Here is a 25,551-nt window from a genome sequence, read left to right as displayed (position 1 = left end):
AGAAAATCATCATCAAGAGTGAGGAGAGGAGATTGGCTTGAATACATAAAATAAAATTTTAGGTTTTTTCCCTGAATTCTGCCATATTTGAAACTTGTTTTAAATTTGTATGATTTCTAAAATGCAGGTTAGCCAAATTGGTCTCACAAGTAAGATGGAGCAAGTCCGGCATGAATTTCACAGTAGGATCAAATTTTTCTCCCTGGATCGTGAAAAAACCACCCAGTCTACCACCTCCTGCCACTGAAGAAGATAATCTTGTAATTATGAAAAAGTTCTATGTATCACTTGGTGAGGTAAAAGTATGAGTATTTTTTCATGACTTAGCGCTTCACTAAAACTTCTGATTTTATTTTTTATTTTATACATATATTTTTTGAGACAGGATCTCATTCTGTCACCAGGCTGGAGTGCAGTGATATGATCATGGCTCACTGCAGCCTCCATCTCCCGGGCTCAGCTGATCCTCCCATCTCAGCCTCCTGAGTAGCTGGGACTACAGGCATGCATCACCACACCTGGCTAACTTTTTTTTTGCATTTTTTGTAGAGACGGGGTATTACCATGTAGCCCAGGCTGGTCTCGAACTCCTGGGCTCAAGGAATCCACTCACCTCCGCCTCCCAAAGTGCTGGGATTACAGGCGTAAGCTACCACGCCTGGCCGGAATTTCTCATTTAAAGCATTTGTATTACCTGAACAGAAAAAATGATTTCAAATACATGTAAAGCAGATTTAGCAATACTTCTTATAGATTTATGCTAACTAATTTGCTCTGCTCTCTTTTTTTTTTGGTTTCACCTCTGCCTCCCAAAGTGCTGGGATTACAGGCGTAAGCTACCACACCTGGCCAGAACTTCTCATTTTAAGGCATTTGTATTACCTGAACAGAAAAAATGATTTCAAATACATGTAAAGCAGATTTAGCAATAATTCTTGTAGATTTATGCTAACTAATTTGCTCTGCTCTGTTTTTTTTGGCATAACTACATATGATTTAATAACACATTATACACCATTAAATACTAAAACAATACAAAAAACCCACAATTATAAATTTCAACAAGAAATAACATAGCTATAATGACATATACCCAAAACAAACCCAGGAAAACAGTGTTCCTTAATTTGGTCAGAAATCTCTATGAAGCTGAAATTAACTGTCCGAGAAAAAACTGAAAGGAGAGTTCTTGATAGTAAAGACAATACATTTCAGTCTTGACCCTTCATATTGGTCACACCATTGTCCCTTGATCTCAAATAGTTTTTTGAAATTAGGCTTTTTTGTTATATTTTTCATACTCAAAGATCTGAAACATCTTATTAAAATTTCTTAATTTTTTCTATTTAACATTTTCTCAATATGTCTAGAAGAGTGAGAGCAAAGGATTGATAAAAATTTTACATTCACAATGCTATTTTAAAAATCTTATGTTCTCATTTGTTTTAAATTCTCAACTTAGCAGTCTCCACACTGTTATCCTGCTCTTTTCCCCTGGAAACCTAAAAAGAACCCTGAGATATTAAAATTGTAAATAAATCTCTTATTTAGATAATTTCTTGAATATTTATCACTTAGATTCGTTATTTTTCTTAATTGACTCCTAGTTTGTTTTTTTTTTTTTTTTTTTTTGAGACAGAGTCTTGCTCTGTCACCCAGGCTGGAGTGCAGTGGCATGATCTCTGCTCACTGCAACCTCCGCCTCCAGGATTCAAGCAATTCTCCTGCCTCAGCCTTCCGAGTAGCTGGGATTACAGGCACGTGCCACCACGCCTGGCTAATTCTTGTATTTTTAGTAGAGATGGGGTTTCACCATGTTGGTCAGGCTGGTCGATCACGAGGTCAGGTGCTCTGCTCTCTTTAATTTGAAATGTAGTTAGAAATATTATCCTCATGTCTGAAGAGACAAAGGCAGGGTTGAAGAACGTGCTGTGTCACCTGGGAAGCAAGAGTAACTTGAATTATATCCATGGTTTCATTGTTCATTCCAAAATTGCTATAATTTGGATTCATTTCTTTTGTACAAAAAGATAAATTGAGTCTTTTCCTTCCTGTTCTCTAGGTTATTCCTTAGTAGTAAAATGCGTTATTGTTTAGTTGTTATCAAATACATTTGTCCTCCATGATTAGAGAAATGTGAGGTTGTATGAGAGCATTTGAAGAGATTTAACCTAGAATCCAATGTCCTTTTGGAGAGTCATAATGTAGTGAGAACTGTTGTTTGATCTTTGGCCTCTAATTGTTAGATCTTACCTCTGGAACTATACTTCTAATACACAATTCTATACAAAATCAGGAATGGCATCTATGTAGCACTTGTGCTGCTACTCCCTATGACAGATATTGTTGATCAATTGTGGAAATTTTTTCTGCTGAGCTAGGATTTGGCTCCAGATTCTTTACAACACAGCATTCTGGATAGGCACTTGCAATTTTTTTTTTTTTTTAAACTGTAAGGCTTACTTGCAAATAAGGCACTTTCAATTGATCAAAATTATCATACAAGAGGAAGCCTCTTTGCTTTCTGTGTTGGAATAGATAGGCTAAGGTTACTTGAACTTTTTTTTTTTCATGTGCATCTGCTATTAATTTTGTAGTTCAGCATTTCTATCAGCAATATTTGTCAAAAATGTTTACAGTTATGCCAGTTCCATTATTTCCACTGAATAATGTTTAGTGGTGTATTTAAGGCACATTTTTCTTCTCTCTTATACTGATTGTAAGTATTTTTTTCTTCTTTCTTTTTTTTTTTTTTGAGACAGGGTCTCACTTTATCACCCATGCTGGAGTGCAGTGGTACAATCTCAGCTCACTGCAGCCTTGACCTCCCAAGGTTCAAGGGATCCTCCTGCCTCCGCCCCCCAAGTAGCTGGGACTACAGGCATATGCCACCACTCCCTGCTAATTTTTGTATATTTTTTGTAGAGACGGGGTTTTGCCATGTTGCCCAAGCTGGTCTTGAACTGCTGAGCTCCAGCAATTCACTCACCTCAGCCTACCAAAGAGTTGGTATTACACGCGTGAGCCACTATGCCTGGCCATATTTTTTCCCTTAATTTGTATACTATAGAAATGTTGGAAATGTCCTAAAAAATATGTACTCATAGTTGAGGTCAATAAACATGTAAAGGGAAGAATCAATCTGGGGAATAAGTTCTGATTTGCTATATGTGAATTTAATTAAATATAAGGGAGTTAAAATTCAAACTAGTTTACCTTTGCTATTTTCTGAGATTAAAAAACTCATTTGTATTCACTTGAGTAATACTTTAACACCATATATATATATACAAAATGTTTTTTTTTGAGACAGGGTCTCACTGTGTTGCTCAGGCCGGAGTGCAATGATGCAATCATGGCTCATTGCAGCTTCAACCTCCCTGGCTCAAGCGATTCTCCCACCTCAGCCTCCCAGCTGGAACTACAAGAGTGCATCACCATTCCTGGCTAATTTTTAAAAAATTATTTGTAGAGATGGGGTCTATGTTGCCCAGACTGGTCTTGAACTCCTGGGTTCAAGCAATCCTCCAACCTCAGCCTTCCAAAGTGCTAGGATTATAGGCAAGAACCACCACACATTGCCACTTTAACTATATATTACCATTTTTCAATAGCTTTTGAATTTTGCAGATTCAAAGTTCTTGGACCCTTACATTATTTATGTCATGACTATACATAAGGATTAATCTTCATGATAATTGGTAATATTTCTTTGAGCCCTAAGTTATACCATCTAAAAAACAATTGGCACATCTCTTAAAAGTATAGGCCGGGCGCGGTGGCTCACGCCTGTAGTCGTAGCACTTTGGGAGGCTGAGGCGGGCGGATCATGAGGTCAGGAGTTCCAGACCAGCCTGACCAACATGGTGAAACCCCATCTCTACTAAAAATACAAAAATTAGCCAGGCATGGTGGTGGGCGCCTGTAATCCCAGCTACTCGGGAGGCTGAGGCGGGAGAATTGCTTGAACCCAGTAGGCAGAGGTTGCAGTGGGCCGAGACTGCACCATTGAACGGGTGACACAGTGAGACTCTGTCTCCCAAAAAAAAAAAAAAAAATGTATAAAGTGGAATAATTATGTTAAAGATGTTGAAGTCTGACTGATGACTTCTTTCTCTCCTGTGTCCTACTCCCTCATTCTTTTTTTGCAGTCGAAATAGCAAGGACCTTGTATGTTGGTCTCTCTGAACTCTTTGTTTTTTTTTTTTTTGTTTTTTTTTTTTGAGACGGAGTCTCGCTCTGTCGCCCAGGCTGGAGTGCAGTGGCGCGATCTCGGCTCACTGCAAGCTCCGCCTCCCGGGTTCACGCCATTCTCCTGCCTCAGCCTCCCGAGTAGCTGGGACTACAGGCGCCCGCCACTGTGCCCGGCTAATTTTTTTTTGTATTTTTAGTAGAGATGGGGTTTCACCGTGGTCTCGATCTCCTGACCTCGTGATCCGCCCACCTCGGCCTCCCAAAGTGCTGGAATTACAGGCGTGAGCCACCGCGCCCGGCCTCTCTGAACTCTTTGAATGTTTCTTAATTATTTTGGCCTCCTGCTTAGGCTATTGCTTAGAATAAAGTAGTCGCTTGATAATTATATGTTAGATGAACGTATAATTAATAATAAGTAACTTGATTTTAAAGGAAAAGGGGAACAAAAGTGAATTAGTCTTTGAAAGCTTTTATGCACCCAGGAAACCTTACCTCTAAGAGGGATGGTGACTACATAATGCCACCTCTCATTTCTCTGTCTTGCTTTGGTCTTCTTATGTGGCTTGACTTGCTATGTTAATTCTGCTTAATAGATAGGGAGTAATTTTTCTTCCATTTGAGGTACCTATTCTCCAAGTGTTTCTTAGACTAAGTGCTGACCAACCAGCTGACTGAGTTGGATAAATGAGAAATGAGAGGAATGCTGGAAACTCTCTTCTCTGCTCTTGTTGAACAACTTGGATTCTCTAGTAAAAATGAAAAAGGACATTACAGAGAGAGGCAGGTAGAGGAATCTTCCCAAGAAGGCTAGGATAGGAGCTTCTTAGGGCTGGGGTTCTAGAAGCTAAGGATCAACTTCAGAATTGAATTGGCTAGTTCAGGGGTACACAGAGGAAAGGAAAAATGGAATGCTCCATTCAGGGGCAGATGGAGTCAGGAATCAGTCTGCAAGAAGCATTCAATCTAAGCAAACTTGTGAAGACTGAATCTAATACAAAGGGGCAGCTGAGTTTGGAGAGGTTCCAGTGGCACTAAGAATAATGTCTCTGTCATACTGGGGAAGCAGTTGTTAAAAACACTGAGCCAGGTGAGACAGAATGGGGGACCTGAAGTAATTGGGAAAGTTGTAAAGGGGAGCAGCTAGCAAAAGGATTGATGGGCCTGGTGACTGCCCATCACCAGGATTGTAGTGAATCCAGGAAGTAGGGTTTCATGCCTTTGGTCAACAATAGCCTGAGAGTGAGAGTGGAGAATTTATAGGTATTGGACACATATTTTCTTTGGTTATCAAATATGAAAAAAAAATCTGGATTGAAATTTCCTTCAGTGTCCTCTTAGCTAATTAATTTTTTGAGTAGAATTTTATTTTCCTTCATGAGATAATTTTCACTTTACATATTGTACTGTGCAAGTTGAATATTATTATAATGATTTTTCCAGGTTTGTGATCAGAGTAATACTGCTAATCATATGTTGAACTAATATGCTCCCTTCTTCCTAGGCTTCCTATACTCAAACAAAAGATTGGTTTGCATTAGCAAAACAAAGTCAGCAAACAGTATCAACCTTTTCGTTACCCTGTTGTGTACCCTACAACAAACTTAAATCACCAGCTATTTCATCTGTTTCTGGTAAGCAGAAAAGGACAAGAATGACTTCAAAACTTCTCTTTAAGTTTTTGTTTGTTTGTTCTAATTTTACAGTACAGTACTTAGTGGTGGGGAGAAAAAATTATCCACATACACTTTGCCTCACTCGACTTCCTATGTTTTTTGAGAGACAACTTTGTATAGTGAAAAGGAGATGGGTTTAGAATGCAACTCTGATATTTATTAGCTGTGTGATGTTTGATGAGTTTTTCCACTTCTGGGAGCCTTGCCTTTTCTCATCTGTAAGATTAGAATAATGATATATACTAAATGGATAGAAAATGCCTGGCCTGGTGCTTGGTACCTAATATGCAGTAAATCAATGTCATTATTTCTTATCACAGTTTATAAATTCTTGTTAAGTCTTTGCAATAAAGTGGGTACAACATTTTTCCCTTCCTAAAAAAAAAAGTTATTGATGGAAATTGAGTTTCCCTTCTGTTTTTAAGTTCAGACTATTTTTCACCTTAAAAAGCAGATAAATTTCTACTGTGGGGAGCTTTGTGGATATACTGACTTTTCATAAAAATAAAAGGAATCTTCCAGAAATGGGAGTCATTAACAGTGATATTGTTAGAGAAAAAAACTTAGGTGTGAGGACTCAGAAGAAGAACTCAGGAATTCACTTACAGTTCTTAACTAATCTCTTTAAGAAGTATAAGCAACCTCTGGGGAAGTTAAATCTGGATTCCCTAGAATTGAACCTGAGTCTAGGTAAAGAAGAAAATAATCTCCCCAATTGAAAATACCTGGATTCATAGGCTTCTTGTTGTTTTCCCAAAATATTGAAGTATATAATTGGAGATAAAAATAGTATACAGGAAGAGAAGGATGGCAGGAGATGGTGAGCTGGAATGCCTGCCTCGCTCTGTGCGACATCCTCCCTTCAGTTCCATGGGATTGAGTGTACATCCAGCATCCTCTCACAGATTTACAAAGTCTAATCTCTCAATATTGGGGAATTTACTTGCAATAAAAATTGTAATGAAATGTTTCCAGTTCATTGAGATTTGAACTCTGGTAATTGAGAAAATGGTCATTGAGAATGGGGCATGGATGACAACAGTTAACTGATCTGTGGCAATTCAAGGCACAGATTTACTATGTGAAATAAAGCACTAACGTCAGACATGTCACTGATTTTTGAAAGAGAAAATAGGAGCTGAATACTATATCTTTAGAAAAAGCATGCAAATAATCCCTTTGTAAACCTTCATAAGTATCTCGTGCCATTTTGTAAGTTTAATGATAGACTGTAAGTTTGACAGTAATTGAATCTTTTAATGAAATGGTGAATTTTAAAACTTGCTATTATTGTTTCCAGTTCTGGTCTGTTCATACATGGTCTCAATCTATGGTAGTGAATTTTCTTTTATCATACAACATGAAATATCAAAGCACATATAATCATTTAGTATACATATTCTAATTCCTTAATAGATTTGGCCCTTATGTATTGATATTATATATCAGTCTGGAATATTACATTTTAAAAGTACATAATGTATTTTTGAATATCTTCTGTGTGTTAGGGATGTCAAATATTTAGTCCATCTGCCACCATTCTTTTCCTCCAAATCCAAGGAAGACAAGGTTAATTCCCATCGGCAGTTTTTTTCTACTGGTTCCAAATGTAGCCTCAGAATCCTTCTTTTTTTTCTTTTTTGTTTCTTTTCTTTTCTTTTTTGAGACAGAGTCTTGCTCTATTGCCCAGGCTGGAGTGCAGTGGTATGCTCCCAGCTCACTGCAACCTCTATCTCCTGGGTTCAAGCGATTCTTGTGCCTCAGCCTCCAGAGTAGCTGGGATTACTGTGCCACCAAGCCTGGCTAATTTTTGTATTTTTAGTAGAGAAGGGGTTTCACCATGTTGGCCAGGCTGGTCTGGAACTCCTGACCTCAAGTGATCCACCCACCACGGCCTCCCAAAGTGCTGGGATGACAGGCGTGAGCCACCGTGACTGGCCCAGAATCCTTCTTAAGACACCAGTCCATGCAGTCACTACCTATGATAAACCCATTTGCCATTCTGGCTCTATAGCATCTATTTAATAATAAGAAAGGTTTGTATTCATATCTAATCTAATAGCCTTTTATGACTTAATACAGAGAATTTTATCTTTGATGATGGAGTTCACCCTAGGACAAAAAAGGACCCATCTAAAACCAACAAATTGATTTCTGAATTTGAAGAAGAAGAAGGAGAAGAAGAAGAGGTGTCTGTATCTCTACAAGACACTCCTTCTCAAGCTCTTCTGAGAGTATACCTTGAAAAGAAACAGGATGTTGATGAAAGCCTGACAATGCATTTCTCAACATGTGAAGAATTTTTAAGCTCCTATATATACTTTATTTTGAGAGGAGCAATTCAGCAAATTGTTGGAAAGCCAGTTGGAGAAACCCCAGACTATATAAACTTCAACAATATAACAAAAGTGTCATTTGATGATTGTTTTGAGTCTATTCATGGCAAGAATTTTTTAAGCGAATTAGTTCAGACTACAAAGGAGAGGTCAGAAGAGATAGAACAAACAAGTTTAAGTTCAAAGAGTGAGAGCGCTGGACCAGAGAGCAGGGCGGACTGGTGTATTTCTCATAGGACTTATGACATTGGCAATAGAAAGGAGTTTGAAAGATTTAAGAAATTTATAAAAGGTACATTGGGAGAGAGATATTGGTGGCTATGGATGGATATTGAGAGGTTAAAAGTTCTTAAGGACCCTGGAAGACATCAAAGGTAATTCTATTTTTTTATTTTTCAATAGTTTAAAAAACTAATTATGAATATTAATTTGGGTTATTTAGCACATGGAGAAAGCCCAAAGTAAATTTTAAAAAATGTAATTTTTCACTCTTGGAGGAATGAATGATAATAAAACTTATTTTATTATAATAGTAAATATTGATCACACTAGTTTTCTGATTTCATAGTTTTCAGATACTAATGATAACAGTTATTTGGGTTTGCGTAATGTTTCTGCCCGTACATTCTAGAACTACTTTCAAATTAATTATTCTATTTTCATTTTTATAACATTAAAATGATGTATAATTTTTATAGAATAAAATAATTTATCAGTTATATAACCACACTAGCATGAAATAGACACCTACTCTCCCTAGCAGCCTGCTTGGTTAACAAATTCCATAATCTTTGGTTGGATGCCAGGTAGCTGGGTATCTGGATGAGTCTCTCCACTAGAGAACTTCTTGGAGGCCTGATGGGGCTCAGGTCTTTGTTTGGTCAGCTCTGTATGTTTTAGATTACTGTAAGTTGAAGAACCTTAAGAGAACCCTGTTTTAGGAAAGTCTTTAACTTGTGTTTATTCTCCTGATCTGCTCTGAAGCAGATCAACTATAGTAGATTGCAATTTCCTTAAAGGGTTTGACTGAGTATATACTAGTCACTGGGTAATTCCACTTATTTTAATGACATTCAGATCACAAAGCTCATTGTTGTATATAGTTATAAGAGCAGAGGTCACTAAATGGTTGATTATGAAGCATGACCTGATTGATCATTACCACTTTGAAGACATGTCAGGGTCGTTATATGCAAGTAGTCTACATAGGTTTTTCAGGATCAACACTGTAGTTCCCACTGTTCCTGTAACAAATTACCACAAACTTAGTGGCTTAAAGCAACAGAATTTTATTTATTCTCAGACAGTTCTGGAAGTCAGAAGATTCTAGGGGTAAACAAATTCCTTATTGTTTCCATCTAATGAAGGCCTTGGTTCATGGGCTCTTTCTCCATCTTCAAAGCTAGCAGCACAGCATCTTCTCTCTGACCTCTGCTCTATCCTCACATCTTTTCTCTATGATGCTGACCTTCTTGTCTCTCTCTTAGAAGGATCATTGTGATTACAATGGGACCATCTAGGTAATACAGGAGATCTCTTTAAAGTCTTTAACTTAAGCACATCTGCAGAGTTCCCTTTGACATGTAAGGTAACTTAGTCACAAGTTCTAGAAATTAGAACATAAACATCTTTGCAAGGTCATTTATTCAGCTTGTCACAAATACCCTTCCCATTTCCATAACTGTGAGAAATATCTTCACCTCCACAAAAATTTTTGGTACCTCTGACACTCAGTGTTGGTTTTGAGATAGTTCATTACTTGTCTGAAACATTTCAGAAGTGAAAACATTTTGGTAGTTGAATATTCTACCAATGTGTGTGTGTATATATGGAAATGTGTTTTATTTCAGACATCTTGAGAAGATGAAAAAATGCTATCTAGTGAGCAATGGAGATTACTACCTTTCTGCAGAAATCTTATCAAAATTTAAACTGTTAGATGGATCACAGTGGAATGAAGAGCATTTAAGAAATATTCAGTCTGAAGTTTTAAAACCTTTACTTCTGTATTGGTAAGAAAACATGAATCAGTTACTTACTTTCACTTTCCTTACACCAGTTATGAGTTATACTTTTTTTGTCTTATGGATATATAACTTATGGAAACATAAAATGACAAGACTATTGTATCTTTGGCCTTCTTTAAGGTACTTGTCCTTTAGATAATTTGGATGTTTGGGTGACTTTAAATCCATAATAAGGCGGGACAGTATTTAAGTTGCCTTTTAACTTTGGTGAGCATATTCTTTTTTTTTTCAGCAGAATTTACGTTTTATTTATTTATTTACTTTTAACTTCTATTTTAAGTACAGGGGTACATGTGCAGGTTTGTTACATAGGTAAACTCGTGTCATTAGGGGTTTGTTGTATGGATTATTTCATCACCCAGGTGTTAAGCCTTATATCCATTAGCTATTTTTCCTGATCCTCTCCTTCCTTTCTATCCTCCACCCTCTGATAGGCCCCAGTGTGTGTTGTTCCCCTCTGTGTATCCATGTGTTGTCATCATTTAGCTCCCACTTATAAGTGAGAACATGATGTATTTGGTTATCTGTTCCTGTGTTAGTTTGCTGAGGATAATGGCCTCCAGTTCCATCCATATTCCTGCAAAGGACATGAACTTGTTCTTTTTTATGGCTGCATAGTATTCCATGGTATATATGTACCACATTTTCTTTATCCAGTCTATCACTGATGGGCATTTAGGTTGATTTCTTATCTTTGCTATTGTGAATAGTGTTGCAATGAACATACACATGCATGTGTCTTTATAATAGCATGATTTATATTCCTTTGGGTATATACCCAGTAATGGGATTGCTGTATCAAATGGTATTTCTCTTGTTAGGGCTTTGAGGAATTGCTGCACTATCTCCCACAGTGGTTGAACTAATTTACACTCCCACCAACAGTGTATAAGTCTTCCTTTTTCTCCACAACCTCATCAGCATCTGTTATTTTTTGACTTTTTACTAATAGCCATTCTGACTGGCTTGAGATGGTATCTCAGTGTGGTTTTGATTTGCATTTCTCTAATGATCAGTGATGTTGAGCTTCTTTTCATATGACTGTTGGCCACATGTATGTCTTCTTTTGAAAGTGTTCATATCCTTTACCTACTTTTAAATGGCTTTTTTTCTTGTAAATTTGTTTAAGTTCCTTACAAATGCTGGATATTAGATCTTCGTTTGATGCATAGTTTGCAAAAATTTTCTCCCATTCCATAGGTTGTCTGTTCACTCTGTTGATGGTTTCCTTTGCTGTGCAGAAGCTCTTTAGTTTAGATAGATCCAATTTGTCAATTTTTGCTTTTGTTGCAATTGCTTTTGGCATCTTTGTCAGGAAATCTTTGCCTGTGCCTATGTCCTGAATGGTATTGCCTAGGTTGTCTTCCATGGTTTTTATAGCTTTTAAGTTTTACATTTAAGTCTTTTTGTGTTAATTGTTGTGTATGATATAAGGAAGGGATCCAGTTTCAGTCTTCTGCATATGGCCAGCCAGTTATCCTAGCTCCATTTATTGAATAGGGAATTCTTTCCCCATTGCTTGTTTTTGTTGGGTTTTTCAAAGATCAGATAGTTGTAGGTAGGTGGTCTTATTTCTGCATTCTCTATTGTTTGATTGGTCTGTGTGTCTGTTATTGTACCAGTACCATGCTGTTATGGTTACCATAGACCTGTAGTATAGTTTGAATTCGGGTAGTGTGATGGCTCCAGCTTTGCTCTTTTTGCTTAGGATTGCCTTGGCTATTTAGGCTCTTTTTGGTTCCATATGAATTTTAAAATAGTTTTTTCTAGTTCTGTGAAGAATCTCAATGGTAGTCTAATAGGAATAGCATTGAATCTATAAATTGCTTGGGGCAGTATAGCCATTTTAATTATATTGATTCTTCTTATCCATGAGTATGGAATGTTTTTCCATTTGTTTGTGTCACCTCTGATTTCTTTGAGCAATGTTTTGTAGTTCTCCTTGTAGAAAATTTTCACCTCCCTACTTAGTTGTATTCCTAGGTATTCCTAGCTATATTGCTAGCTATATTCCTAGGTATGTTTTTTGTGGCAGTTGTGAATAGGGGTATGTTCCTGATTTGGCTGTCAGCTTGGAGCACATTCTTCTATATGTGACATTTTTATGATTGGTATTTCATAAAATTGGGGTGCGTGTGTGTGTGTGTGTGTGTGTGTGTATATATATACACGTAGCTAAAGTTGCAGATTTATCATCTTAATAAACTTTTTTTGAGTATTACTATAGGCTAACTGCTATGCTGAGAATACAAGGGTGAAACATGATCAAATCCTTGTGGTCATAGTGTGATGGGAATAACATACATGTGACATTAGTATAATAAAAGAAAGTATGGTAAATGCACAGGATATAGAGAGGAGGTAATATTTTACCTGGGAACTTGAGGGACTTGAAGCAAGGGAAAGAGAATGGGCATAGTGGGAAAAAATATATACCATTTGAAGATCGGTGAATTGTTCCATGTGAGTGTGATCGATCTGATTGTGTCACTTATCTACAGTAGACTTTTTATTTTAAGATAACTGTAAACTTATAGTCAAAGAAGGCTAAGCATGATGGCTCATGCCTGTAATCTCAGCACTTTGGGAGACTGAGGCAGGAGGATCGCTTGAGGTGAGGAATTTGAGACCAGCCTGGGCAACACAGTAAGACTCCATCTCTATTTTATTAAAACCATTTTTTTAAAATAAAGAAAAATTAAAAAAGAAATAATACAAAGATATACTGTGTATCTTTCATATATTTTCCCCCAATGGTAACATCTTGCATAACTATAGTACAATATCACAATGAGGACATTGACTTTGATACAATTTCTTTGTTATTTTTCTCTCTGGAAGATCTGTCCAATGCTGAAAGTCAGAGGTTGAAGTCTCCAGCTATTATTGCATTGGGACCTATCTCTCTTTGTAGTTCTAATAATATTTCCTTTATATATCAGAGTGCTCCAGTGTTGGGTACATATATATTTAAAATTGTTATATCCTCTTACTGAATTGACCCCTTTATCATTATATAGTGACCTTCTTTGTCTCTTCTTACAGTTTTTGTCTTGAAATCTGTTTTATCTGATAGAAGTATAGCTACTCCTGCTTTTTTTTTTTGTTTCCATTGACATGGAACATGTTTTTCCATCCCTTTATTTTTAGTTTGTATGTGTCTTTGTAGGTGAAGTGTGTTTCTTGTAGGCATCATATCAATGGGTCTTGTGTTTTCATCCATTCAGCCACTGTGTCTTTTGATTGGAGAGTTTAGCCCATTTACATCAATGTCATTATTGATAAGTAAGGACTTCTGCCATTTTGTTGTTTTCTGGTTGTTTTGTGGTGTTCTTTCTTTCCTTCCTTCCTTCCTGTCTCCCTTTAGTGAATGTGATTTTCTCTGTTGATATGATTTAGTTTCTTGCTTTTTATTTCTTGTGTATCCATTGTATGTTTTTTGGTTTGAGGTTACCATGAGGCTGGCAAATACTATCTTATAATCCATTATTTTAACCTGATGAGAACTTAACATGCATAAACACACAAGCAAAAACAAAACTTCTTTAACTTTGTCCCCCCCATTTTTAAATGTTTTGTTGTTTCTGTTTATATCTTACCGTACTGTCTATGTCTTGAAAAGGTGCTGTAATTATTAATTTTGATTGGTTCATTGTTTAGTCTTTCTACTTGGTATAAAAGTAGTTTACATATCACTATTACAGTGTTATAATATTCTGTGTTTTTCTGTTTACTTGCTATTTATTACCTGTGTGTTTTATACCTTCAGGTGATTACTTATTGCTCATTAACATTCTTTTCTTTCTGATTGAAATACTCCCTTTAGCATTTCTTGTAGGACAGGTCTTGTGTTGATGAAATCCCTCAGCTTTTGTTTGTCTGGGAAAGTCTTTATTTCTCCTTCATATTTGAAGGATATTTTTGTTGGATATACTATGCTAGGGTAAAAGTTTTTTCCTTCAGCACGTTAAATATTAGGTTGGTGCAAAAGTTATTGCAGTTTTTGCCATTACTTTTAATATGTCATGCCACTCTCTCGTGGCCTATAATGTTTCTGTTGAAAAGTCAGCTGCTGGATGTATTAGAGCTCCCTGTATATTGTTTATTTTTCTTGCTGCTTTTGGGTTCCTTTATCTTTGACCTTTGGGAGTTTGAGTATTAAATGCCTTGTGGTGGTCTTCTTTGGGTTAAATCTGCTTGGTGTTCTATAACCTTCTTATATTTGGATATTGATATCTTTCTCTAGGTTTGAGAAGTTCTCTGTTATTATCCCTTTGAATAAACTTTCTACCCCTATCTCTTTTCTACCTCCTCTTTAAGGCCAATAACTCTTAGATTTGCCCTTTTGAGACTGTTTAGGCATGCTTTATTGTTGTTGTTGTTGTTGTTTTTGTCTCCTCTGACTGTGTATTTTCAAATAGCCTGTCTTTAAGCTCACTGATTCTTTCTTCTTCTTGATCAATTATGCTGTTAAGACTCTGATACATTCTTCAAAATGCGAATTGCATTTTTCAGCTCCAGAATTGCTGCTTGATTCTGTTTAACAATTTTAATATCTTTGTTAAATTTATCTGATAGAATCTTGAATTTCTTCTCTGTGTTATCTTGAATTTCTTTGAGTTTTCTTAACACAGCTATTTTGAATTCTCTGTCTGAAAGGTCACATATCTCTGTTTCTCCAGAATTGGTCCCTGTTGCCATATTTCATTCATTTGGTGAGGTTGTTTTTTCCTGGATGATGTTGAGCTGGTAGATGTTCTTCAGTGTCTGGGCATTGAAGAGTTAGTCCATTCTCATGCTACTAATAAAGACATGCCTGAGACTGAGTAATATATAAAGGAAAGAGGTTGATTGGACTCACAGATCCATGTGACTGGGGAGGCCTCACAATCATGGCAGAATACAAAGGAAGAGCAAAGGGATGTCTTACATGGCAGCAGGCAAGACAGCTTGTGCAGGGGAACTCCCATTTATAAAAATCACATCTCATGAGTCTTATTCACTACCACAAGACCAGCATGGGAAAGACCCACCCACACGATTCCATTACCTCCCACTGGGTTCCTCCCATGACCCATGGGAATTATTACAATTCAAGGTGAGATTTGGGTGGGGACACAAAGCCAAATCACATCATTCCTTCCCTGGCCCCTCCCAGAAATATAATGTTCCTTTCACATTTCAAAACACCATCGTGCCTTCCCAGCAGTCCCCAAAGTCTTAACTCATTTTGGCATTAACTCAAAAGTCCACAGTCCAAAGTCTCATTTGAGACAAGGCAAGTCCCTTCTGCCTATGAGCCTGTAAAATCAAAAGCAAGTCAGTTACTTCCTAGATACAATGGGGGTACAGGAATGACATAAATAAACCCACTCTAATTGGGAAAAATTGGCCAAAACGAAAGGGCTACAGGCCCCATGCAAGTCCAAAATCCAGCAGGACAGCCAAATCTTAAAGCTCTGAAATGATCTCCTTTGATTCTATGTCTCACCTCCAGGTCATGCTGATCTGAGAGGTGGGTTCGCATGGTCTTGGGCAGCTCTGCCCCTGTGGCTTTGCAGTGTATGGCCTCCCTCCCGACTGCCTTCATGGGCTGGCATTGAGTGTCTGCGTCCTTTCCGGGCACACGGTGCAAACTGTTGGTGGATCTACCATTCCGGGGTCTGGAGGATGGTGGCCCTCTTCTCACAGCTCCACTAGGCAGTGCCCCAGTGGGGACTCTGTGTGGGGGCTCCAACACCACATTTCCCTTCCTCACTGCTCTAGCAGAGGTTCTCCATGAGTGCCCCGCCCCTGCAGCAAACTTCTATCTGGACATCCAGGAGTTTCCGTACATACTCTGAAATCTAGGCAGAGTTTCCCAAACCTCAATTCCTGACCTCTGTGCACCTGCAGGCTCAACACCATGTGGAAGCTGCCAAGGCTTCAGAGGGACTTGCACCCTCTGAAGCCATGGCCCAAGCTGTGCCTTGCCCCCCTTTCGCCATGGCTGGAGCAGCTGGAACACAGGGCACCAATTCCCTAGGCTGCACGCAGCAGGGGGACCCTGGGCCCCAGCCCACAAAAACATTTTTTTTCCCCTAGGCCTCCAGGCCTATGATGGGAGGGGCTGCCGTGAAGGTCTCTGACATGCCCTGGAGACATTTTCTCCATTGTCTTGGTGATTAACATTTGGCTCATCATTACTTATGCAAATTTCTGCAGCCAGCTTGAATTTCTCCCCAGAAAATGGGTTTTCTTTTCTATCGCATCATCAGGCTGCAAATTTTCTAAACTTTTATGCTCTGCTTCCCCTTGAATGCTTCGCTGCTTAGAAATTTTTTCCCCCGGATACCCTAAATCATCTCTCTCAAGTTCAAAGTTCCACAGATCTCTGGGGCAGGGGCAAAATGCCACCAGTCTCTTTGCTAAAATATAGCAAGAGTGACCTTTGCTCCATGTCCCAACAAATTCCTCATCTCCTTCTGAGACCACCTCAACCAGGACTTTATTGTCCACACTATCACCATTTTGGTCAATCCCATCCAACAAGTCTCTAGGAAGTTCCAGACTTTGCCACATCTTGCTATCTTCTTCTGAGCCCTCCAAATTGTTCCAACCTCTGCCTGTTACCCAGTTCCAAAGTTGCTTCCACATTTTCAGTATCTTTACAGCAGCATCCCACTCTACTGGTACCAATTTACTGTATTAGTTCATTCTCATGCTGCTAATAAAGACATACCCGAGACTAGGTAAAATATAAAGCAAAGAGGTTTAATGAACTCACAGTTCCACATGGCTGGAAAGGCCTCACAATCATGGTAGAAAACAAAGGAAGAGCAAAGGGATATCTTACATGGCAGCAGGCAAAAGAACTTGTGCAGGGGAACGGTAAGACTTATTCACTACCAGGAGAACAGCATGGGAAAGACCTGCCCCCATGATTCAGTTACCTCCCATCGGATCCCTCCCATGACATGTGGTAATTATAATTCAAGGTGAGATTTGGGTGGGGACACAGAGCCAAACCATATGAGGTAGATATTGTAGTCTTCACTACCTGGGCTTTTTTGTACCCATCCTTCTTGGGAAGGCTTTCCAGATATTTGAAAGGACTTGGGTATTGTGATATAAGCTGTATCTGCTTTAGGGGGCACCCTAAGGTTAGTAATGCTGTTGTTCTTGCAAACTCATAGAGGTACCTCCTGGATGGTCTCGGACAATATCTGGGAGAATCCTCTGGACCCCAAGTGGAGACTCTTGTTCTCTTCCCTTACTTTCTCCCAAATAGAGTCTCTCTTTCTGTTCTGAGCCACCTAAAGCTGGGAGTGGAGTGCAGCTACCACCACTATGACTGTGCTGGGTCAGATCTGAAGCTAGCATATCACTGGGTCTTGCCCAAGCCCTGCTGTAACCACCCCCTGGCTACTGTGTATGTTTGCTCAAAGCACTAGGCTCTACAATTAGCAGGTGGCAAAGCCAGCCAGGCTTGTGTCCTTCCCTTCAGGGTGGCAAGTTCCCACAGGCCCTACGTGGGTCCAGAGGTGCCATCCAGGAGTCAGGGACTGGAGTCAAGCACCTTAGAAGTCTACCTGGTGTTCTATTGTACTGTGGCTGAGCTGACACTCAAAGCATAACTTGTAGTGCTTCCCACTGTTCCTTCCCCTTTCCAAAGGTGGAAGAGCCTTACCCCACAACCACCATCACCATGGGCCATGAGGAGTTCTGCCAGCCATCCCATGTATGATTTATTTGATAAAAGTCTATAGATATGCCCCCTTACTGGTTGACATGCAAATAAGTAATTTCGAATATTTCCAAGTCTGCAAGTAAAGGTTCTGAAATACAGTGTAGAATGACCACAGAGATCTATACCAAATGGTTTCTGATCCTAAACTAATTATGGACTTTGGATTCTCTTTCACTCCCAATCTGTGTTCATATCAGGAGAGATATCCATCTTTTTCCTATTTTACTTTATTTTTAAAATTTTTTAAATTTTCTTAGAGACAGGTTTCACTTTGTCAGTCAGGCTGGATTGCAGTGGCATGGTCATGGCTCACTGCAGCCTGGAACTGCTAAGCTCAAGTGATCCTCTCACCTCAGCTTCCCAAGTAGATAGGACTTACAGGAACATGCCACTATGCTCAGCTAATTTGAAAAATTTTTCTGTAGAGACAAGCTTGGTAAGTTGTCCAGGCTGGTTTGAACTCCTGGCCTCAAGCAATCCTCCCACCATGGCTTCCCTAAATACTGGGATTACAGGTATGAGCCATCATGCATAGTCATTCTTCCTATTTTAAAGGGAAGTAATTTTCTACCAGGCCTTGAAATATGGAATAAGAATTAGTCTTTGGGCTGTGGCATTAAGGGGAAGACCTGGTCCAAGAAGCAATTAGCAGCAGGCTCTTACAGCTGGAGTTAACCCTATATCCAATAAAGTGTTAGCCCACATACTGAATACCATGATATCTATCCAATTAAGTGTGGCCTTAATATTGTGCCAGACATTCTTTTCCCTAAGTTTCTGGCAGTAATGTTGGTCTTTGATTTATATAAATTGTTGTAAAATTAATTCTTACCTTCAAATTTAAGGCTTGAAAATAAATAGCATGCATTATAACCTACTTTAGTAGCATACTTAAGCGTTATAAAAATGTTTATAGGCCAGGCGCGGTGGCTCACGCCTGTAATCCCAGCACTTTGGGAGGCTGAGGAGGGCAGATCACAAGGTCTGGAGATCAAGACCATCCTGGCTAACATGGTGAAACCTGTCTCTACTAAAAATACAAAAAATTAGCCAGGCATGGTGGCACCGCCTGTAGTCCCAGCTACTTGGGAGGCTGAGGCAGGAGAATTGCTTGAACCCAGGAGGCAGAAGTTGCAGTGAGCTGAGATCGCACCACTGCATTCCAGCCTGGGTGACAGAGCAAGACTCTGTGTCAAAAAAAAAAAAAAAAGTTTATATGTTTTAAACGTTAATTTTATTCTAACAATTTTTATTATAGATAAATGCCAAAGTGCTTTAAAATTATCCCAAGTACATTTTATATTTATTTTACTAGAAACTGTAAGTTGTTTTAAAAATTCCTTTATGGATAGACAGATTCCTTCCTTCCTTCCCTCCCTCCCTCCCTCCTTCTCTCCCTCCCTCCCTTCCTTCCTTCCTTTTTTAGATGGAGTTTTACTCTTGTCGCCCAGGCTGGAGTGCAATGGCACAATCTCGGCTCACTGCAACCTCCGCCTTCTGGGTTCAAGCGAATCTCCTGCCTCACCCCCCTGAGTAGCTGGGGTTACAGGCGCCCGTCGCCATGCCCAGCTAATTTTTATATTTTTAGTTTTCTTATCAAGCAGCTAATAATTTGAACATAATTTTACTTATGATGTTTTTCCCAATGTATATTGCCTTTTTGTATGAGTCAATGGGATTGCAGGCAGCTGACATATCATAGAAAAATATTTTTTCAAGGCTATGCAGTAGAGAAAGAAGTAAAAGTTGTTAGAAAAGAGGTATGGCAAGACTGTTAATTGTGAGCACAGCTATTATGTATTTTGTAGGCTTTTCATTTTTGAGGCTTGTTGTTTAGTTCAATCTTACATTTATTTTTCCAATAAACAGGGCACCAAGATTCTGTGTTACTCATTCAGCCTCAACAAAATATGCTAGTGCTGAACTGAAATTCTGGCACCTCCGTCAAGCAAAACCAAGGAAGGATATTGACCCTTTTCCACAAATGGCAACCCTCTTGCCATTAAGACCCAAATCTTGCATTCCACAGATACCTGAGATCCAGGTAGGGTGTACATTCATGCTGTGATCTCTACTAAGTTTGTAGTAAAATATGTATGCTTGAGTGTTTGTGCACTGATAATTTTCATTATAAGCTTTGCTGTGATTTTTGCTAATGTACAAGCTGCAACATTTAGGAAATAAGAAAACCTACAGTCTGTTCTCTACCAAGCAGCCAAAGTGAGCCTTTTAAAATATACAATCATGGCCGGGCGCAGTGGCTTATGCCTGTAATCCCAGCATTTGGGAGGCCGAGGCAGGTGGATCACGAGGTCAGGAGATCAAGACCATCCTGGCTAACACGGTGAAACCCCGTCTCTACTAAAAATACAAAAAATTACAGCCTCCCTGTAGTCCCAGCTACTCGGGAGGCTGAGGCAGGAGAATAGTGTGAACCCAGGAGGTGGAGCTTACAGTGAGCTGAGATCGTGCCACTGCACTCCAGCCTGGGGGACAGAGCGAGACTCTGTCTCAAAAAAAAAAAGAAAACATATAAATATAAATATATATATAAATATATATATAAATATATATAAATATATAAATATATAAATATATAAATATATAAATATATATATAAATATATATAAATATATAAATATATATATAAATATATAAATATATATATAAATATATAAATATATATATAAATATATATAAATATATAAATATATATAAATATATATAAATATATAAATATATATATAAATATATATAAATATATAAATATATATATAAATATATATAAATATATAAATATATATATAAATATATATAAATATATAAAAATATATATAAATATATATATATAAAAATATATATAAATATATATATAAATATATATAAATATATATATAAATATATATAAATATATATAAATATATATATAAATATATATATAAATATATATATAAATATATATATAAATATATATAAATATATATAAATATATAAAAATATATGTAAATATATATAAATATATATAACTATGTATATAAATATATATAAATATATATAACTATGTATATAAATATATAAATAAATATATAAATATATAAATAAATATATAAATATATAAATAATATATATAAATATATATAAATATATAAATATATAAATATATATAAATATATAAATATATATAAATATATATAAATATATAAATATATATATATAAATATATATAAATATATAAAAATATATATAAAATATATATAAATATATATAAAAATATATATAAAATATATATAAATATATATAAAAATATATATAAATATATATATAAATATATAAAAAAATATATATAAAATATATATAAATATATATATAAATATATATAAATATATATATAAATATATAAAAAAATACATAAATATATATATAAATATATATATAAATATATGTAAATATATATAAATATATAAATATATATATAAATATATGTAAATATATATATATAAATATATGTAAATATATATAAATATATATAAATATATATAAATATATATAAATATATAAATATACATCTAAAATATATATTTGTATATAAATACACTTTATATATACATTTATATATAAATATATATACATTTATATATTTATATATAAATATATACGTTCATATATATCTATATATAAATATATATACATTTATATATAAATATATATTTATATATATTTATACATGTATTTATATATTTGTACATTTATATATTTATATATGTATATATAAATATATACATTTATATACAAATATATACATTTATATACAAATATATACATTTATATATAAATATATACATTTATATATAAATATATACATTTATATATAAATATATACATTTATATATAAATATATACATTTATATATATAAATATATACATTTATATATATAAATATATACATTTATATATATAAATATATACATTTATATATATAAATATATACATTTATATATATAAATATATACATTTATATATATAAATATATACATTTATATATATAAATATATACATTTATATATATAAATATATACATTTATATATAAATATATACATATATAAATATATATATTTATATATAAATATATATATATAAATATATATACATTTATATATATACATTTATATATACATATACATTTATATATATACATTTATATATACATATACATTTATATATACATATATGTATATATTTATATATACATATACATTTATATATACATATATGTATATATTTATATATACATATATGTATATATTTATATATACATATATGTATATATTTATATAAATATATATAAATATATATACATATGTATATATTTATATAAATATATACATGTATGTATTTATATAAATATATACATGTATGTATTTATATAAATATATACATGTATGTATTTATATAAATATATATACATATATTTATATATATAAATATATACATATATGTATATATAAATATATAAATATATAAATGTATATATATAAAATAAATATATATATAAATATATATAAAATCATGTCACTCATCTTCTGAAAATTCTCCAGTGGTCTTTTTCACTCAGAATAAAATCCAAAGTCTTTACACGGTTGTATAAGCTCCTGCTAACCCTCTGACTTCATTTCCTACCACTCTAGCTTACTGCATTCCAACCACATTGGTCTCCTTGCTCTTCTTTGAAGACACCACAGAAAAATCTCAAGGGCTTTGTGCTTGCTGTTTGCATTGCTTAGAGCACTCTTCCTCCAGATATGCATATGGCTTTCCCTCTCACTTCCTTTAGGTGTCTGCTCAAGTGCCACTGAATCAGAGAGGCTATTCTTGAGGCTTATTATTTCTATATAAGCACACTTATGTAGAATAGCACACATACCCTGCATCACTATCTATACCCTTTGCCCTCCTTTATTTTGCTTTACTATATTTATTACCATGTGATTTATCTATTTATTGTCTTTACATCCTACTAGAATGTAAAGAACTTTTCTTTAAGTGCATTTCACCAGTGCCTAGAACAGTGCCTGGCACATAATAGTTGCTGAGTAAGTGTAAATTGAATGAATGAGTGAGAAGTAGCAATAGCTTAATTATAAGTCATGAGCATTTTTTCAAATGGGGAAAACAGTACAAAAATATAAAGGGGGAAAGTTCAAAAAGAGAAGAAAAGTTAACTAACTTTATAGAGAAGAAATAAATAACCCTACAATTTTGGCATAGAGCTGCAGTAACTGTAGATACGACCTGTGATTCAGAAGTAAAGAGCCTTATTAATCATAGTAGCCCTTAAAGGTGTCACCTGTTAACTGTTATTGGCCATATAGTCACATACAACCTCTTGGAAAGATTGCTTTATATTCAGGATGTCTTATTTTAAAAGGCAGAAGATATATAATATGGTTTTTAAAGTTTTACTTCCACAAGCAGTGTTTTAGAGCTGGAGGGACCTTAACCCTGTCTGTAGTTTAACCCTGGAAACATTAGAATCACCTGCAGAACTGTTCAGACATACAGGGGTCCCGCCTTCAGAGATTCTGATTTAATTGATCTGGAATGGGTCAGGGTCACTCTGTAAAATCAGGGGGTTGGCTTACAACTGAAGTTCTCAACGCTTCCTGAACATTAGAGCCACATTTTAGAACCTGCAACTTATTAAGATTCTCAGGTGATTCATATGTGAAACACTGCTATAGACTGGTGGTTCTCAAGCTTTAGCATTCAGAAAAGTCAGCTGAAGAGCTTGTTAAAATAGAGATTCCTGGGCTTCACCCAGAGATCAAAATCCAGTAGTTCTGGGATGGAACCCAAGGATTCATTTGCTTTTCTTTTTTTCCTTTTTTTTTTTTTTTTGGAGATGGAGTTTCATTTTTGTTGCCCAGGCTGGAGTGCAATGGCATGGTCTCGGCTCACCGCAGCCTCTGCCTCCCAGGTTCAGGCAATTCTCCTGCCTCAGTCTCCCAAGTAGCTGGTACTACAGGCACCCACCACCACGCCTGGCTAATTTTTTTGTATTTTTAGTAGAGATGGGATTTCACCATGTTTGCCAGGCAGGTCTCGAACTCCTGACCCAGGTGGTCTGCCCGCCTCGGCCTCCCAAAGTGCTGGGATTACAGGCTTGAGCCACCACGCCCAACCTCATTTGCATTTCTAACAAGCTCTCTCCCTGGTGATGCTCTTGCTGCTGCTTTGGGGACCACATTTTAAGTTAATGTACTTTAGTGCACGAATGTTTCCTCATCTTAGAGCTGTAGTACAGGGAGCACATCATCTGATAACATATGGACATTTGTACAAACAACGTTATTAAGCTGAAAAGAAAGGGGGAAGAAAAAATAAGTGACGTGGTTGATGAAAGGAACTCGAATAAGAGAACAATGCCAAAGGAGTGGGTAGAGATTAGCTTGTGTGAAAAAGTGGTATAAACCTGACTTCTCATCTGTTGTTTTCATTTGACTTCCTGAAAATCATTACCATATGCTGTCATTGGTGTTATCTAGTTGGACAGCTCATTCTGGTCTCACTCTCTCTCTCCTTGGCAGAAAATACTCTAAGGAATAGAGCTCAATTCCATTTTATTTTTCCATACAGAAACTAAGGTATAACTTATATACAGCAAAATTCACCCTTTTTAGTGTATAGTTCTGTAAATTTGGACAAAAGTATACATTGTGTATCCACCATCACACTCATGCCGGAGAGCAGTTCCTTTATACCGCCCTCTGCTACAATCCACTGTGACCCTTCCTCAGGCTTTTTTGTTTTGTTTTTGTTTCCCCACCCATCCCCATCAGTTACTTTCTGGGTACTTCTAGCTTTCACCTCAGCCAGCAAGCTCAAAAAGTCTAATATAGGCCTTTGTCTACATGATATGTTAATTTTTTTTATTTTAAGAAAACTTAAAAAATTATTGTGGTAGAAAACATAAAATTTGTCATCTTAATTATTTTTTATATGTATGGGTTCAATAGTATTAGTTATATTCACAATGTTGTGAAACAGATCTCTAGAACTTTTTCATCTTGCAAATATGACTCTGCCCATTAAAGACCAACTCTCCTTTTTCCCATCCCCACAGCCCCTGGTAACCACCACCCTACTTTCTGTTTCTATAAATTTGGCTACTTTTGTATTATATACTTTTAATAATAAGCTCAGCCTCTTGTGGTAACTCTCATTTATAGAGTGTTGTTTAATGTCATGCTGTGTTCTGAATTACTAAAACAGATGTAAGCCCTTATATATGGGAAGTTATGTATAGAATATACTTGTTATTAATTTTCTTTATAGAATTCTGAAAAAATTATTAGTAGTTATTACATAGAGTACGTATAAGGTTTTATTGTTTGTTCTGGATAATAAAACATTAAAAGTATATTCCTTGCTTTCTTGCAATGTATATAGTATTCTAATGGAAGTTGACTTATTAGAAAAGTTTTGCATGTTTGTTTTTGAAATTATAAAAATAATAAAACTACTGTAAATTTGGAAACTGGAGAAGAGACAAATCACTTCTGATCTTACCTACTTCCAGACAACTACTAACTTA

At 35.9% G+C, this 25,551-nt stretch overlaps 1 protein-coding gene across 17 annotated transcripts in view; it reads left to right on the top strand.

The window, feature by feature from the left end:
- Nucleotides 1-25,551, top strand: part of RGS22 (regulator of G protein signaling 22) — a 164,498-nt gene that overhangs the window by 40,701 nt on the left and 98,246 nt on the right. For 12 of the 17 annotated variants that reach the window (XR_008667633.2, XM_055348117.2, XM_055348121.2 and 9 more), the window contains 5 exons: nt 128-296; nt 5,696-5,825; nt 7,950-8,577; nt 10,054-10,215; nt 19,829-20,003. Coding sequence is in view for 16 of the 17 variants with exons in the window: in XM_055348117.2 (XP_055204092.2) it covers nt 128-296; nt 5,696-5,825; nt 7,950-8,577; nt 10,054-10,215; nt 19,829-20,003 (1,264 nt within the window). In the remaining variant the exon portion in view is untranslated. Of the gene's footprint in view, nt 1-127; nt 297-5,695; nt 5,826-7,949; nt 8,578-10,053; nt 10,216-19,828; nt 20,004-25,551 lie in introns of those variants that run through there. The other 5 variants (XM_055348123.2, XM_055348115.2, XM_031014062.3 and 2 more) reach the window with 3 other exon arrangements.

This window comes from Gorilla gorilla, chromosome 7 (assembly GCF_029281585.2).
Source record: "Gorilla gorilla gorilla isolate KB3781 chromosome 7, NHGRI_mGorGor1-v2.1_pri, whole genome shotgun sequence".
In the NCBI taxonomy this organism is placed as follows: Eukaryota; Metazoa; Chordata; class Mammalia; order Primates; family Hominidae; genus Gorilla; species Gorilla gorilla.
Note: the sequence above shows the minus strand (reverse complement) of the source record. Positions and strands in the feature narration are given on the sequence as shown.